The 17,193-nt window shown below is 37.6% G+C and overlaps 1 protein-coding gene across 3 annotated transcripts in view; it reads left to right on the top strand.

Annotated features, from left to right (window-relative positions):
• LOC105665978 (octopamine receptor beta-3R) overlaps nt 1-17,193 on the top strand; it is a 57,566-nt gene that overhangs the window by 18,481 nt on the left and 21,892 nt on the right. For all 3 annotated transcript variants that reach the window (XM_048408001.1, XM_048408000.1, XM_048407999.1), the window contains 2 exons: nt 1,853-2,841; nt 7,508-7,808. In XM_048408001.1, coding sequence (XP_048263958.1) covers nt 2,206-2,841; nt 7,508-7,808 — 937 coding nt within the window. In that variant the 5' untranslated portion in view covers nt 1,853-2,205. The remainder of the gene's footprint in view (nt 1-1,852; nt 2,842-7,507; nt 7,809-17,193) is intronic.

The raw sequence follows: 17,193 nt of genomic DNA, 5'->3' as shown, positions 1-17,193 counted from the left end.
CGTTCATCCCTTGACCGCGGCCTACGTTCGGCGACTGGTTGTCGCCTCGAGCCCGAGCTCACTAACATAAATCTCCAATAAATACAGTCGGATCGAATGACAACAATTTCTTAATACGGCTATGGTGGAATCTAGATTACAGTACTAAGGGGTCTTCCCAAAGTTCCAAAGGGAAGATTCCGGTGTTCTTTCATCTCCGACATATATACATATATATATTTCCACATACGCAACTACTATATTTAATACGAAATTCCTACTACTTTTGAATACTAAACATAAAATATCTATTTACATTAATTTTTAAATTAATTTCCTAGACGAAAGAATCTGTAGTCTAATAGACTGCTTAGGGAGAGAGAGAGAGAGAGAGAGAGAGAGAGAGAGAGAGAAGACTTGGACTGCTCCGTTTAAAACAGAAAGGCGGTTTACGGTTTATCGTATCTTTTTTTACTTTGTGTCGTTTCAAAGGGATAATCCGTTCCAATTAGTTAAGATATTCGTTATGCTAAGTAGATAGTCGTAGAAAGAGCGCAAACGAATTTAAAAGATCGTTTAAGAGATCATTTTGCATAAAAGAACATCGTATAAACAGAGAGATTCTATTCCTATTCGGTATTCGTGTAGTTATAGTAGTTTCAAGTTTTATCGGGGTTGTATCTTCAGATACGTATACTTTTCTTTCTTTTTAATTAATTATACGTTAATTATTAAAACGAAATATCTATCATACATGTTGGATATTTGCAATTAAAGTAGAAAGAAACGATAGATGCCATATTAATTTCTATAAAATCTTGTCGTACTAATCTCGTAACTTTATTGCGTGATAGCAACATTTGTTAAGTGTTATTACGTCTGTCGGAAAATTCTTGTCATTTCTCATGTTCATAGACTTTATACGTACGCGTGTATACGTTACCATGTGTTTCCTTCGTTAACTTGAGATTTAATAACCGCTATTATACACGATCATGCTTCATCGTCCCGGCGATTTAAACTGTTACGACTATGCGAGCATTAAGAATAGAATCTATGTTCGCATGACGCTTTCTACTCGGAATTACCTTGCAAACGATCTCTTAACTTTTCCATTCGTTCAGAGACGCTCCCTACGCACAGTCGGTCAAAAGTTCGGAATCATATATTTCGTGGAATCTAAGAGTCTAATGGTCCGTGTACGTGTGATCAAATAATGGAGGATCTAAAGAGAATGATTCAGAAAATAGAGATCTATCGTCTTTCCGGTATCAGACAGGAAACATTTTGTAATCGATAGATATTAATAATTGTTTGATTTGAAACTTGTTGATGTTTGTTCCACAACGATTGATTCGTGGCTTCTTCCGGGTTTCAACGGTGTTTTTAACAGCATTTAACAGTACAGTTTCAGATTTGCCCTGAAAAAGTGAACTGCAATGTTTGCAACGTATTATTACAGACACGATTGTAACTCGAACGACCATAAATACATAAATATATCGTTCATAATTGTGTTACACGTAATGCTATTTGAAACGCGTGTGAAACTTTTAGTGCGATATTTGACAAGTTATCCTAGTTACTTTCACGTTACCCTCTCAAAGAGTTAAAAGAGCCGGTTTATAATTGTGCCACCTCGGAAAAAAACATCTTTGTTCGATGACACAATGGCAAGCGAAACTGATTTTCGAAACTCCGTGGATATAAAAAAGAGTTAATAATCGATATCGATAACATTGATTTTGATTTCAAGAGAATGATTCCAAATTTTTGATTTTGTCTCGTATAGAATAAGTAAAACTTGAGCAAAACAGTCTATATCCGTGATTCTTTGATCCGTCATTGAGACTAATAAAAATCTCTTATTCAGTTTACTCAAAGAGATACCGCGGAGTCTTAAAACAACATCCCAAAGACCAGAAAACAGAGAGACCAGACAGAGGCATCAGCTGGAACAATCTCTATCCACGAACTTGCCCGATCAGATCAGCGAACCTAAAATCTCCGTAAGCATCCGTGAAAGCTGACGGATAGTCTGACTTCGGCTTTTCACTCGAGAGCACGATGCACGTCGATACTCGGGTCCGTCGATACCTCTTCTGCCAACTGTCTTCCACCTTGGAAAACTCGAAGGCCGTGCTCGTGTTCGAACACTTGAAACAGACTGTACCTGAACGAACGGTTTCCAGGCGTGTAGCATGCTTATAGGCAGCGAACGCTGGAATGGAAGTCGGTGAGCCAGCGGACGAGGACGTGGACCGATCGATAGGCAGGCTCAGCACGACTTGCGGCATCGGCCGCCTTTCAGAATCGCTCAACACGAGCGTTCGCGACACGTTCGAAGCGACCACTGCTTCTGCAGACACTTACCAGCTATCAAACGTCATCTGGACGGCGATCAAGGGCGTAGCGATTGTCAGCATTATCATCACCGCTCTGGTAGGGAACGCGCTGGTGATCGCCAGCGTTAGAAGGCATCGGAAGCTCCGAGTGCCAACCAATCGATACGTGGTCAGCCTAGCAGCGGCCGATTTCCTCGTCGCAGTCTGCGCCATGTCTTTCAACGCATCTGTCGAGCTGACTGGTCGATGGATGTTCGGAAGGATCATGTGCGATGTGTGGAGCTCGTTGGACGTTTATTTCTCCACTGCCTCTATACTTCATCTATGTTGCATCAGCGTGGATAGATATTATGCTATAGTCAGGCCGCTCGAGTATCCTGCCATCATGAGGAGGCTCACAGTGACTTGTATGCTGGGCAGTGCCTGGCTGCTGCCTGCTTTGATCAGTTTCATCCCTATATTTATGGGATGGTACACTACCGAAGAACATTTGGAAGAATTGAGGAAGAATCCTCAGGTAGAGATATTGGATTGTTTTTTTGGCGTCTTTATTTCGACTTTTGAAAAATGTAATCCTTTTATCCGGTAGCGAAGGTTGGATAAAGAGACAAATTTTCCGTAATTATCTAGAAAGCTGTCGCCATCTTGAACTTTGATGACTTTTTTAATACGCGCTGTTGGGGCTATGATTGTGAACAACTTTCTCCCAATCTTTATGCAATCGCTGCTATTAAATACCGCTAACGCACAATTTCCGTACATAGTATCACTATAATGCTGTACATGGTATCCTCGCGTAACAGGTCGGTACGATAGTGCCACCCGATAGCTTAATAATTTTCATCCTGCGTTGATGTTAAATAGCAGCGCGTATATCGAGTTTACGTGTATGTTCGAAGTACTACGTTTAGATATTATCGAAGCTTTGAAATCGTACGCTTTAAAATTCGTTCCTCGTTTGATTCGAAATATGACAATTTCGGTCAGTAAGATCTTATCCTACTATAATAACTAATTACACGACTGTCAACAACGGTAGAATACGGTGTCGGTACTCATCCATGAACATACTACCAATTTCTCACCATCACCTGTACCAATAACTCTGTAACAACTGTACTATAGATCAGAGATTGGTTGTTACCTTCCCTTCCCTTATTTTCTTTTTTTTTTTTTTTTTTTTTTTTTTTTTTTTTTTTTTTTTTAAGAGTGGAAACGCATTTATGCCCACCAAGATGATATTGAACAGTGTGAGTTCGTAATGTGTGCGTAACATTCACTAAACACATTATTTCTTTGCTTTATCGTTACTTTGGAAGAAAAGAGGATGGCTTAGGACAGCCTGGAACAGTATACACAGCCCTAAATGCATTCTGTATACATAACGATCTCTGTATAACGGACAACTGAAAAGATGATTAGGCAAAGGAATGGGGGACTGATTGCTTATTTCTGATAGACCTAACCCCAATCATAAGTGACGGACAGATAGCAGTACCGTGCATCTACGAGAACAAGGTAAGACAAGGTAAAGGAATGTCGGCCTGATTGGCTATTTCTGAGAAACCCAATAAGATTACGCGGATAAGCACGAATATTGGCCGAAAGTGTTACATATGCGCATAAGATTGTATAGTAACGATGGTTGACCGTAAGCGAAGACGTCATCCCGCTAATTATCCTTCCAGCTCAGCTCCGCACGATAGAAGCGATTGTCTGTTTTAAAGCCATTTTCATTCTTATCTTCCCATTGTATAAAAATAAACGCTGTAGAACGACCACAGTATTACGAGAATTTGAAGGAGCTGAACCAGGATTCCTCGAATATTGGATGATTCTTTGGGAATGTATATTGTTTTCCTACAATCAGAGTTGGGGAACTCGATTGCCACTCTAAAACAGTGGGATTCTATTATCTGGTGGTGAAGATCGGAAAAAAAAAAGATTTTTCTTCTCAGAAATGGGATTGTTTCTTACGAATCTGTATGTATCTGTAGGATTGGTTAGACAGGGGAGGAAATTGATTATAATACCGAAGATTAATGACTATGAAACGCCAAGAAAGAGTCGTTCGTCGAAGCTTGTTAATTTTTACGGTGGATTCTTTTACGTGATTTTTACCGCTTTGTTAGTTCGATACTACACGATCGCGGTTCTCTGGTTCATCTTCATTTCCGTTGTTTCTCCCTCAAGTAAGTTACATCCCGAAATATTTTCAAGATGGAAAGCGGTCTTGTCGCTTCTGTCAATGTAATATTTTTCTGCTCATTTGTATTCTACGATTTCCTTCCTCGATTTATTCTTTCCGTTCCCAATGTTTAATCTTAACTTTTAACGTTCGTCAACGTGGTAAGTTGTCTCACCAGATTTCTATATCCTTGTCTTTGCCCGTCATAGTATCTCATCTCCAACTTGTACGTTAAATATCTTCTCGCGTCTATAAATTCTCTTGTTCTCCCTATTTTTATCCCTCTTAACTTTACTCAGAACCTCTCAGCTCTCCGTTCTTAAGTCAATTCCGTACAACGTCTATTTTCGATTTCATCGTTCTCGCTACTGTCAACTTCCTGTTCCTTTACTTTCAATTTCATTACTTCAAGAATGAATTTCCCTACGTCTAACCTCGCCTCTGTCTTATCTTTAGTTACTTCCTTACCATTAATTCCTTTCATTTCATTTCCAATTTCCTCTTTCTCATTTCCAATCTTTTTACTCCTCCTTAATCTTATTTATACTGTGATTTCTCCCAATGTTACAAGTATTTCTTTTTTCCCAACGCCGACTTGCTACCTGTTCTGTCAACTTTCGTTTTATCGTTTCTCGTGTATTAATTTTCGTTTCCTTCTCACGATATCCCATAAAAGGTAGAGAGAAAAGAAAAACGAAAAGAACACAGAATACAGAATTCTATTTAAACGTTCAATTAGTACCTATATCAAAGATTCAATTCTTTAAACGAATATCTTAGTAGTAACTATACAAAATGTTCTGCATCTTTTAAAGTAGATTTTATACAATTTCGTTAACAGAGAATAGTTGTCACAGCTATTTTTGTACAACCATGCCAGTCTTTTTTTTTTTTTTACACTACATTCTATTAAAATTCCTCTTTTAACACATTTCGCGCCGGTCACATAACAATAGTTCCTTTTCATGTTATCGTTCAACCGCTACGCTGCTCGTATAAAAGTATACGTACAATCTTTTTTTTTCGTATTTAATACTTGGAAAGTTACAGCAATTCTTTTACCGGCTACAATTTTTAATTGGAGTAGAAGCATTTTATAAAGAAAGACGCGAAATCTTTTACTAACACGTATTTGCGTTTACTAGCACGAAATTATTAAAGATGTTTAAAAGAAGTCATACGTTATTTACTTTTTCAGCGCGTACTTAAAAAAAAAAAATTAAAAGATCCCTTTACCATTACTTGAAACGAAAAGAAGTCTTCCAGTAGATGGGAATATTATAAACTAAATTATTTATTTGAAAAATGTTATAGTTAAATCGAACTGTCGGGCATAAACCGCCATCAGGTCTCCAACTATAAAATCATCCTGTTTTTACTTTTCAATCATCTTCTTATCCTTACAATAATGAGCTATACAGGAATCCGTCCCGGCTTGTATTCGCTGAATCATCATTTTTCACAATCAATAAAATATCCAAATATTTCTACTATTTTCACGTTCAACGAAATATATCTGCTCCTATTTATTTATTTTTCTTATAGTTTTATTATTAGATGTAAAGATGACAGTAGCATTGGATCATGGTCCTTTCTTAACTGTAGTTAAAAACAACATAGTAGTAAAAGTAACGTTTTCCAATAATCGAAACTGCGGTTAATAAGTTTCTGATTAATCGAGGTTTTACCGCAAAATACCGTCGTGGAAAGGAACTGAATGGCGGGTCGAAATATATTGCTCCGATAATACAGCAAGTACAATGAACCGTTCGCACAATGGACGTTCCGTTAATCGAAATTCTCCCAGTGGTTTCGACTTTCATATTTCTCTGTCCTTCGAACAGTAGCTCCTCCATAATCTATGTGCTTACAGCGGTTTCTACAGACTTTATCGACTAAAATATCGTTACATCGTTCGGTTTCAGTTTCTTTTCGTACTATTTTTCGTACTGTTTTTCGCACTGTTTTTGATGAAATATCGTTGTATGATGAAATATCGGGTATATCGATTAAACTTGAAAGAAATTCTTGAAAGAATTAATAATACGAATTAACGCATCTCAAGTTCGCTGATCGTTCAAAATAGAGCTAACTTTTAAGCTAATCGCCACTAAAATTTGTTTAAATACTTTTCCAAGCCATTTCTGCTCTTTCGAAGTCAGGACACAAAATGATATATACGAACCAACTTGAAGCATCGGAACTTTTTAACGAAATTGCGTGACCGATTCGTCTCGCTATTAAAAAGAAAAATGTTTTAAGATTAAAGAAAAGAAGTAGAGAAAAGAATTCGATCAGACTCTGCTTCTTCCAAAGAGATGTCAAACTTTGTCGAATACGTTCCAAATATAATAGAAGGAAACTTGTTAGAAAATCCGCTATGAGTTACTCAAATAAATTTATTTTAAAAATATCTTTCATTTATTATTATACATGTTCATAATTACTTATTACAAATTAAATTATATAGAATACGACTGAAGGGTGTTCTAGTTTAGCCGCAATCAATATTAACCGCGAATATATCTAAACGTACGGACAAAATATATTTCCATCCAATTAGTCAAAGATTCGACTTCACCACCAGAAACGAAATAAAAGATTGTATTAATGAATCTGTCATTTTCAAAGATCTCGTACAAACTCCAAGTAAAATAGTTTATTTATTTCTTTAAAAAACACGCAGATATAAAAATATTCTTTGCCTGCTACAATCAGACCTATCCTTGAGCTCCTATGTGTGACAGACTCTATCCTGCAATCCTGCGATCCCGCGATCCTGCGATCCGGCGATCCGGCGATCCGCGATGAAAATAACAACGACCTATAACAATAACGTCCAACCTTCGATTAAGTGCTTCGTAAAATACAACGCGAATTCTTAAAAAGAAAAAAAAAAAAAAAGAAAAACGTAATAGAAAATAAACGACGAATTCCTCGCAATTCCCTCTATTAAAAGAAAGATTGACACTTTGTGCGTGTGTCGATGAATCAGGTGTGCAAGTTCGAGGTGAATCGACCGTACGCGGTGATTAGTTCCTCGGTTTCCTTCTGGATCCCCGGTCTCGTGATGATCGTGATGTACTGCAAGATCTACAAGGAGGCTGTTCGCCAAAGGGAGGCGCTCAGCCGTGCCTCGAGCAATACCGTTCTAAACAGCGTTCACTTGCATCGGGCATCCACCTCGAGACATCATTCCAGGGCGTCCCATCAGTTGTTGCTGCATCCGAGCGACGCCAGTGACTTTGGCAGACCTGTGTCTTACAGAACCGCCGCGGAATTGAACGTGGAAAACGGTGAGTGAACACGCGGCTAGCGAAACATCAAAGTTTCCCCTCTGCGTATAAGTACTACGTCTTTGAATACGGACGGTATGTTTGACAGGTTTAAGGACAGCCTCGGTTTAAGGACTGCACCGAGCTTACGGTACGGACGAAACATGTTATTAGTGTTGCAATCAGCACGAGTGCTGAAAATTTGCTAATTTAGAATATAAGTACGACAGGGCTTACGTTATCCGAACTAATTGCTCAGAGAAAAGTCGGATTACTGAATTTTTCGGATAATAGAACGAATAAAATTGTGACTGCGTTTCATACGAAAAGTGATATAGATCACGTACGTCTTTACGTTACGATACACTATTAATAAGTAAGTATTAGGACACCTTTGTGCATCATACCGTCTGTACCACATACGGTCGTTCCTATTGCTATTTGTTACGAATGTTATCGTTATTACTCGTTATTACTCGTCGCTGTTTTCGCTGCTGTTACATCTCCTTTCGATTCGTTCAATAATTCATATAACTCGCATGTTGAATTAAAAACAATAGCCTGATCGAGGAATACACACAGAGGGTATGATATAGTTAACTATGTATATTTAAAATATTCGTTTCCTTTTACCGTTCGATGTTGTTCGATTGTTGTTAATAATCAAACGGCCGAATAGGTTCCGAATATACTGTATCACTTTCAAGTTTAAGCCATGGCATCTGCTGTGCGATGGTGATGAACTAATGGATTGATTAATGTAACGGACCACCAAGTAATGAATTGAAACATTCGCCATTGAGTATATAGGATGAAATAACTTTAATATAAATAACACATGATTCTTCGAATGACACATGATAAATTGTTATAAATAATAAATAAATGTACATTTTTTCTAGCATATTGCGATCCATTCTAGACATTCTAGATAGATTCCTTCGTAAATAAATAATGAATAATTATTAAACATACCGAGTTTCTTTCGCATTGTTTTGTACGTTTTCGAAAACTCGATCATTCTTCCCAGAACCTTGCTAATAAAAGCAGCTTATTCTAGCTTTAGCTGCCAAGATAGTGTCACATCACACTACCAGTGTCAACAATAGCCGACCGTCTATTTCCACTGCCGGTGTCTTTCCTTATTTTTATTCAATAAGCTCTCTTTCTATTCCTACTTCTGGCGAAACCCAATATTCTTGTCGCCTTGCACGCAGGATCCTGAATTCGCGTTCTTTATCGTGGATCGTGAATAACGCCAACGTTCTTCACCCCCTATTTTGTCGCCATTGCTGATCGTACGAAACAAAATCGTAAATCTGTAGTTCAACATGTCGTACATTATAACGTGAGGTTGTCATTCTGTCCGTTTCTCAATTGCTTGTTAGCGTAGGTAGAAGGTAGATACGATAGACATCAAAGAACTTGCTTGCTCGAGAGACAGAGGGAGAGGGATGGGGGGGGGAGAGAGAGAGAGAGAGAGAGAGAGAGAGAGAGAGAGAGAGTATGTCAGCAGACACGCGTGTAAACCATGGTTTCTCGAGTCTTAACGCGTTTTACTTTTCAGGGATATCGTCCTGCTACAAACATCTCGAGGAAATAGGATTTAAGAATACATTTTTTTTTTCACTTAGTAATTATCCAACGAGTTCTAACGAATACTCAACTTTGGACATTTTACATCCTTCTGCATATTATATATACCACGTTCTGTGCATTTGTATATCTTTAAATTTCCCATAAATAATACATACATGTCTACGTAGACATCTACCGATAACTCATGAAATTACAGTGACCGTTGCCAAAGTGTAATCATTGTAACAACAAAAATCCTTTTGCTGACGATTGAACTCGAACGTTTCCTTTCGTTTCCATTCGAATCTGCAATTTCACTCTTGACGGAACGTTCTTTGGAACGAAGATGGCATGCACGCGGACGGGCAAACGTTGGGTCGCTTTTAATATCGAATGGAAATCGCAGTCGAAGCGAAGGGAATCGAGAATAATCGTGAAACGTGTCGCTGAAAAAACGTGGGGCCGCAACTTTCGCCGCGATTTACCACTCGTGCCGTAATAATACATTCCAGCGGTACCAATTATGTATTGCTCGGTCAGAAATGACGTACGATTGATGTCGAAATTACCCGGGACTGATACCACGTGTAATTTTTCCATCCTTCTATATCCTTTTTTCCGCTGCTTCGTCGATGGTTATGCTACTTCGTTTGGAATAAAAATCAGAACGATCGAATCTTGTTCCAGGCATATTGCTACCATTTATACAGGGTGTCCTGCGCATCTGCGATAACGTATAGCCATGGAACGGTAGATGACAGAAAATTAAGCAAAATTGAATTAAAAATTAAAAATTAAAACTGATTTCGGATGTATGATCCAGTGCGATTCGCGTTACCCGCGGCAGCCTGTATCGTCAGGGTATCGTTATCGTTAATAATTTAAAATAAATTCGTATTATTACTTGGAAGCTATTATTCATGTAAAAATTCATCACATACTACATACGAAAAAGTATTAACCTATTTATATGGAAAATTAGTTTCGAAGATGTTTGAAATTGTAAAACTCGTCATACTACAATCACTCGGCGATGCATACTGAGATTAAAATATTTTCTAAACTAACAATTTCGAAATCGTTCGCTTTTCACGCGAACCAATTTTTTTATACAGTGGCTATACAATGGTTTATCAATAATATGCATGCTCTGTTCATAATTCTGTATCTACCTGTATATACGTATTATATCAGAATATGAGAATTTTCATTCATTTCTTACATATTTTAAGCTGCTTGACACGTTTTATTACTTTATATTAAAATACTATAATTTTGATTTATTTTCTCCTTTTCTTTTTCTTTTTCTTTTTTTATCGTAAGCCATTTCCAAATTTCCCGATATATATTTCTCAAAATATTTAAGATCCCCTGTCCGCTTTTACTTATCGCTAGTATTATTAATTATAAGACGATCAAAATAAGAACAAACGCCTTGTTTATCGATCCTCGAATCGAGTACAGTACCGTTTTAAGTCATTTGCACAGACGTGTATGTGATCGGCTTAATGCGCTGTGTCGCGACGTTTCGTGGACGTAATTCGACGGGCAGACGGGTAAAAACGTTTTCTCGGTACCGACACCGACCGTATTCAAGGAGAAACTCGAGCCCGATGGGAACCAAGTCGCCTCGCAAGATGCCAATCATTGTAATGGAAATAAATATCCCCTTCAGCTTGTATGTACAGCAGTTGGATAGTTTTTGGACGAGCTGTTGCACTTTCCATGACAGCGTCTGGCAGGCGAGAAATTTTGTCTCGGCCGTCGCGTCGTTGTATTTACGTCTGAATTTATTTCGCCTAAATTAACGCCGCTGGGAGATTCGCCGCTCGTAATAAACGCACCATTTGTTTATACTTGCCGAAAACGTCGATCCGAGCACAACAAAGGCCGGGGAAAAAAAAAAAAAAAAAAAAAAAAAAAAAAAAAAAAGACAGAAGGTGATTTAGTTGCGGTATGTCAACATATTTTCGCTGATTTATCAGCGTCTGCGTTTCTAACGACAGGGAAAGAATGGATATTACGGTATACGATATTAAAGAATACAATGAAAATGTTTCCTGCCATTTCGATATTATCATTCAATCACTGCTTGTGTGAAACTCACTGCGCCTTTCACCTATTGATATCGAGTTCATTTTCAATTACAACGATTTTCCAAAATATCAAAAATAATTGTAACTATCAGATATATATAAATGTAATTGATAAATAATTATGTTTTAGTAATGCAGGGTAATAAAAAGAATTTCAGCTAATGAAACAAAATGAAACAAATGTAGACTGCAAACACATGGCGGGCGGAATGTTCAAAGAAAGATCACGACACGATACATTCTCAAACAGGAATAAAAGTATTTTTAAAAGAAGAAAAGAAATACTCTTTTCCTCTAAATGAAATAGCCCGTAAACAGGGTAGAAAAAATTGCGGCTAAAGAATCGTTCTTAAACGTCAGAGTAGCCGTTATCATCTGCCCATTATCCGATAAATGCGGCTGTTTGTCCCTTGCTCGCTATCCCATGCTAGATTATGTTACAGTTTCAGCCACCATACGCGACAACGGCAACCTGTTCCGCCATCGCTACTGCGATATTTTACGCGGCCGGGGGTCTCATTATCTCGGCAATATTTAAACCGGTGATGTCGTCCCCGCCGCGCGATAAATCGAAAACACTGCACGTTATATAAATACAGCGACGTCGACTGGTGACAGCGATGCATGAATCTTCCACGAATGATCGTCACGATGGAGAATAGCCAGATGGAAATGTTGCCAAGACTTTGCGATCTCACAGTTCCTATTGCCTTTTACACTTTGGATCTTCACGGTTTATAAAGCTACTTAACGGTACTTCCAGCGAAATATACTCGCATGATTGTGTAAAAATATTTTTCACTGTCATTTTCGACGTCGAACGTACAATGACGTCGTTTAGCAGAGGATTCATATTATTATTATTATTAAGTATTTAGGAGTTCCTCTCTGTATTCTGTCCCTTTCGAGACAAAGCCAAGCCGCGTAGTGTTGCTCGTCTCGAAGGAAAACTGCGTTTAATACGATTATTATTGATATATTTCTAAGAGAAATTTTAAAAAATCAAAACATTAAATTCATACAAATCTGGGGATTAAATTTACAAAATTCTAAACTTTTTAAACGCCGAACAGATAGCTGGACATTACCGATGTCTATTTACGTAAGGCAGATGGGGCTAATTTTTGCCAACAAATTGCGCATACGTGGTTCAACCATAAGTTACCGTAAGTGGGTATTTTAACGATACCGGAGGTCGTGTCTACTTGGTCGTTCGATCGTACGTGTATCGTACACAGCGAATCACAGGAAGTTTTATGGACCACGATAAACGTCGTATCACTCAAAACCGAAATTGTTATTTGTTTAGATATTATTGCCTGAGAACATTTATGTCGCGCTTGCACGTTAACTTGTTCTCTAGTATGCTCTTGCTCACTGGAATTTATACCGAGCGTATAATAGACGTCAGGACAATTATTGACATTACTCGGATTAAATACTATGTATATCAAATTTAGGCCGACATTTTTGGTCGCAATTGCGGCAAATCGTCGTGCTTGCCGGCAATTGGTAATTTACTCATGCAATTATACGGATCCACGATCCGTATTTCCAGGATAGTAGCAGTATCAGTATGTTTAAAGTTTGCTCAAGAATATACATATATACTACGTTATACGTATCCATGCACTGAATACAGAAAACATCGGCACATTATTGTATTTACTATATCACTGTATATACATACTAATCTAATTACACTCAGATGTATCAAGTCTCGTGTCATTTAGCAGTATTTTCGCTGTATGATTACACAAATTTAATACTATGAAAATGAAACGTAGAACCTGATTAAAAAACGTTTTACTGAAAAAATTGTATTTATCGAATAACCTAACCAACTAGCCGACAATTTTGTACCTTGTAAATTTAATACCTGTTCTTCGCGTAGGTACTTCAATTTCAATCAAGAATAACATTCTTTCCAACTGTCTATTAGAACTCTACAAGTAATTCGATGACTTTTAACGACTGACGATCAATTGGATAGAAAGAGGGATTAAGAACTCGATACTTTCGCTTGTATAACGATGATCGATAGAATTCAAGTTACGCTGTTATACCTACTGGCAAGACTGACCGAAGCATCGATAATGACCTAAATACAGTGGCAGAGGCGAGCTGAATAATTGAAATCCGGGCAAAAGTAAGTTTTACGCTGCTGCGGAATTATGTGGGTGGTACTTGATGCTGCGTGTTCCGTAACGAGAACTTTCTTTTTCTGTTATATCGATCGATACTGCAAACTTTGTTGCGTAAAACGTAATTGTTAACATAGTTGCTCTCTACCATACATATTTACCTGTTTCCTGTTGAAAGTTTAAAGTATCGAACATAGGAGAAACATACTCGTATTTAGATGAAACTGATTAATTCATAAGAATAGTTTAACACATTGCCTTTAACGTCATAAGTATTGTAACAGAAGAGAGACAGGATTTATACATGTTTGTGTCGTCTGTTGCGAAATTGGACTTGTGCCATTTTCAAGAATAGTAGAAAAACAAGGGGAAAGAGAATAGCAGCTCGACTATTTGTGGTTGTCAACTGTTAGATATTAATAATGATTATTTTATAGATATAGTTAGATGCTAATAACGTTATTGGGACAAACTTTCCTTCAAAAATATTCAATGACACGTACGAGACATCGTTTGATACTAAAGGAACAAAAAGCAAATGTACGTTCAAAAAGTACACGATAATCGTAAATCGGTGCAAGTTGTTTCACTTTTTAAATACCTCTGTACATGTTGAAATTTGAACGAAATGATATTCAAATGGAAGATTTCATTCGATTTATTCGTGCACCGTTTTTTTCACGACGCAACTTCTATCAAACGTCTTGTATCTCGTCTTCTTTGTGAACTAGGAGGATTTCTTTCGATATAAACGTTCGTTCGACGCCCATAAATAACGAGATCGCCATAACGTGGATCATCCCTCCCACAGATACATTTCTCGTCGATCATACCGAAGAAAAGAAAACCGAAAACCGCAATATTTTACATCGAAAACATCCCATATACGTATATATGTACATATAGGTATATGGGATATAAACCCCTCGGACTATAACCATAAACGCGAGCACTTTGTACTAGTGGTTCCAATATTGAAAGACCTTATTCTTAGTTTGCACGATATCGAACAATATCGTACAATACTTAATGTTAATTAGATCCAAGTACATTAAATTTCGTATCATTTGCAATTAGCAGTACTGTCATATGGCTACTAACTACTAAGAGCTCGATTCTGTAAAAAACGATAATGTATAGAACTTGATTAAAGATCAGCGTTTCATCGAAGCGTAAGAATGCGTGCTAATACTTTTTCTAAACACTTAATTAAACGACTAATTATTGTTAATAACGTCAGATAATTAATTAACATGGCTTTAACGCTTAGCATCAAAACAAGCCGAGAATCCTGTTCAAACAACATCGTCGTGATTCGTCAATCCTTCCCGCAGGAGTCGGCGCGCTTTTTTTCACGTAAACGTCGCAGATTTTTATGAGCCGAGAAGCCCATTTAGAAACTGACCCAGAAAGCGGCCGCACAAAGGCGACTAGCCGTACCTATACGCGAAACCTTCGTGAAACTTCTCAGATGGAAGCGGAGAGAAAAAACAGATATAGTCGAGAAGTAGAGGAACGAAGAAAGCCGCAGCGAAATCCTTGACGGTTCCGTGAACATTGCGCGATACACGGACGGGCATGTTTGCGAAAATATGCTGCGAACCTTTCGATTCTTCGTACGCTGCATCTTACAAATATATATTTGGACGCACTAGCCAATTTCTAGCAACAGCACACGAATATTAACGGTATATACACGTATTCCTTTTATAAAAAAGAAAAAAAAAGTAGCAGGAAATTGTAGAAGAACAACATTTTTTCGTCCAAGATTTAGTCTTCTCCGCGAGAAGAACGAGTTTGAAAATTTTTCCGAAACCATATTTAAACTTGGCTAATTACCGTGGTATTGGTAAATAATCGACAGAAAATTATGCTGTTTGCGAAAATAAGAAAAATTGGAAACGAGTATAATTCGATGATTAACGTAGCCCGGCACATCACAGTCCGGAGAACCATTTTTACCGATTCTGCATCGACCCATTCCCGGGATGAACTTCGAAGCACACCCGTTTTTACTCCCTCGTTGTTGTTCCAGTGTCGGTCATACCATCGTCGGCGAGAGCTCCGACACCGCAAGAAAAATATTTCCTTTCTCGCCTTCCTTTGTTTTCCCACCACCGATTGATTCTCCGATCTCTGCTCTTTTATTCCATCTGCTCTTTTGGTTTAGAAACGAACTTGTCGAATACCGCTGGAACAGCGGTAGTGTTTTAATTTTAGGTTTCAAGCTTTAATTCGTGCCGAGCAAATGGTGAACGAATTGGGAATAATTACTACAACTTTTGGGGATGTAGCGAGGATGAGTCGGGAATTATGACATTCGGGAATATTTGGATCGAATATCTGAGATCGATGTGGAAATTTAACTTGGTAGTTATTGCAGGAAATCGAGCAATTTGTCGACTTTTATGAACACGTTTATAAACGTTGAAAAGATTTCAATGCCTAATTTCTTGTGCAACTTTCTATTTGCTCCATCCTTTTCCATCTTTCTGCAAGACACTGTAGAATTATTTATAAAAAAATTTTAAAATGCATACAGGAATGCTAAAACGTATAAAACGTCCCTAATGTGATATTCCGTATAATATTTAGAGAGCAAAATGTATCTCTTGTTAGAACCTGTTTCTTTATTCGTAGCCAGAAAAAAAAAAAAAAAAAAAGAAAAAGAAGAAAAAGAAAAACAGGAAAAAGTCTAGTTTCTTGCTTATTTTCCATTAATTACGAATATTTTCCCACAAATAAGGAAAATGACACAACAAATAAGAAAAAGAAAGTGAATAAATTTATTTGAAAATAAATATCCTATTACTTTGAAAGTTATCAGAGAGATTTATAGACATAGATAACGAGCAATTAATTAAACAAATGGTAGTTCGTTGTAAATACAAATAATATATATTACTCGCAGACACTTTGCGTTTTCATATATGCTTTAGTTACATATTATATCATATTATATCATTAGCCTATAATATTATCGCCTAACTAATTGCATTAAAGTAGTACTTAATATAGAAAGTTCAGAAGCCTTTATACAAATAAATATGCCAAGTCATCGTACAATTTCCAAATTTCTAGCCAAATATCTCTAAGAACGATTCCTACCATTCGATTCTAAAACACAAACACAAATATAAAAGTAACATCAACGTTTCAAGATTCACGCCTGCATTTCCCTCAAAAAGGGTATCGTATTACAAAAGCGTACGATCCAATTACTATAATAGCTACCCATCAATCCACGAACAACAAGTCACCTGCCATAAAACAACCACAAAAAACTGTACCTAATCCGTTTCAATTCTCGTTAGACAAGTAATACGACCATCAACTGAAATCGACCCTCGAAATAAGCCTGCCTATTTCCAATCTTCGTCCGTAAGCAGAAAACGACGGTTGTTCGAATAATTAAAACATTTTCCCTCCATATGTAACACCGTGGCGAAGAAGTCGGAAACGACGAAGACGAAGAATTGCCGGTTCTCTCGGCGTCTGACAGAGCGGATACGAAAGATGATTCTGAAGAACCAGCTGCGAACGGCAAAAGGACGGCGGGATGGTGGGGGGGGGGGGGAGCGGGGGGGG

The sequence above is a fragment of the Bombus terrestris genome, chromosome 8, assembly GCF_910591885.1.
Source record: "Bombus terrestris chromosome 8, iyBomTerr1.2, whole genome shotgun sequence".
NCBI lineage: Eukaryota > Metazoa > Arthropoda > Insecta > Hymenoptera > Apidae > Bombus > Bombus terrestris.
This window is presented reverse-complemented; position numbering and strand designations above follow the sequence as displayed.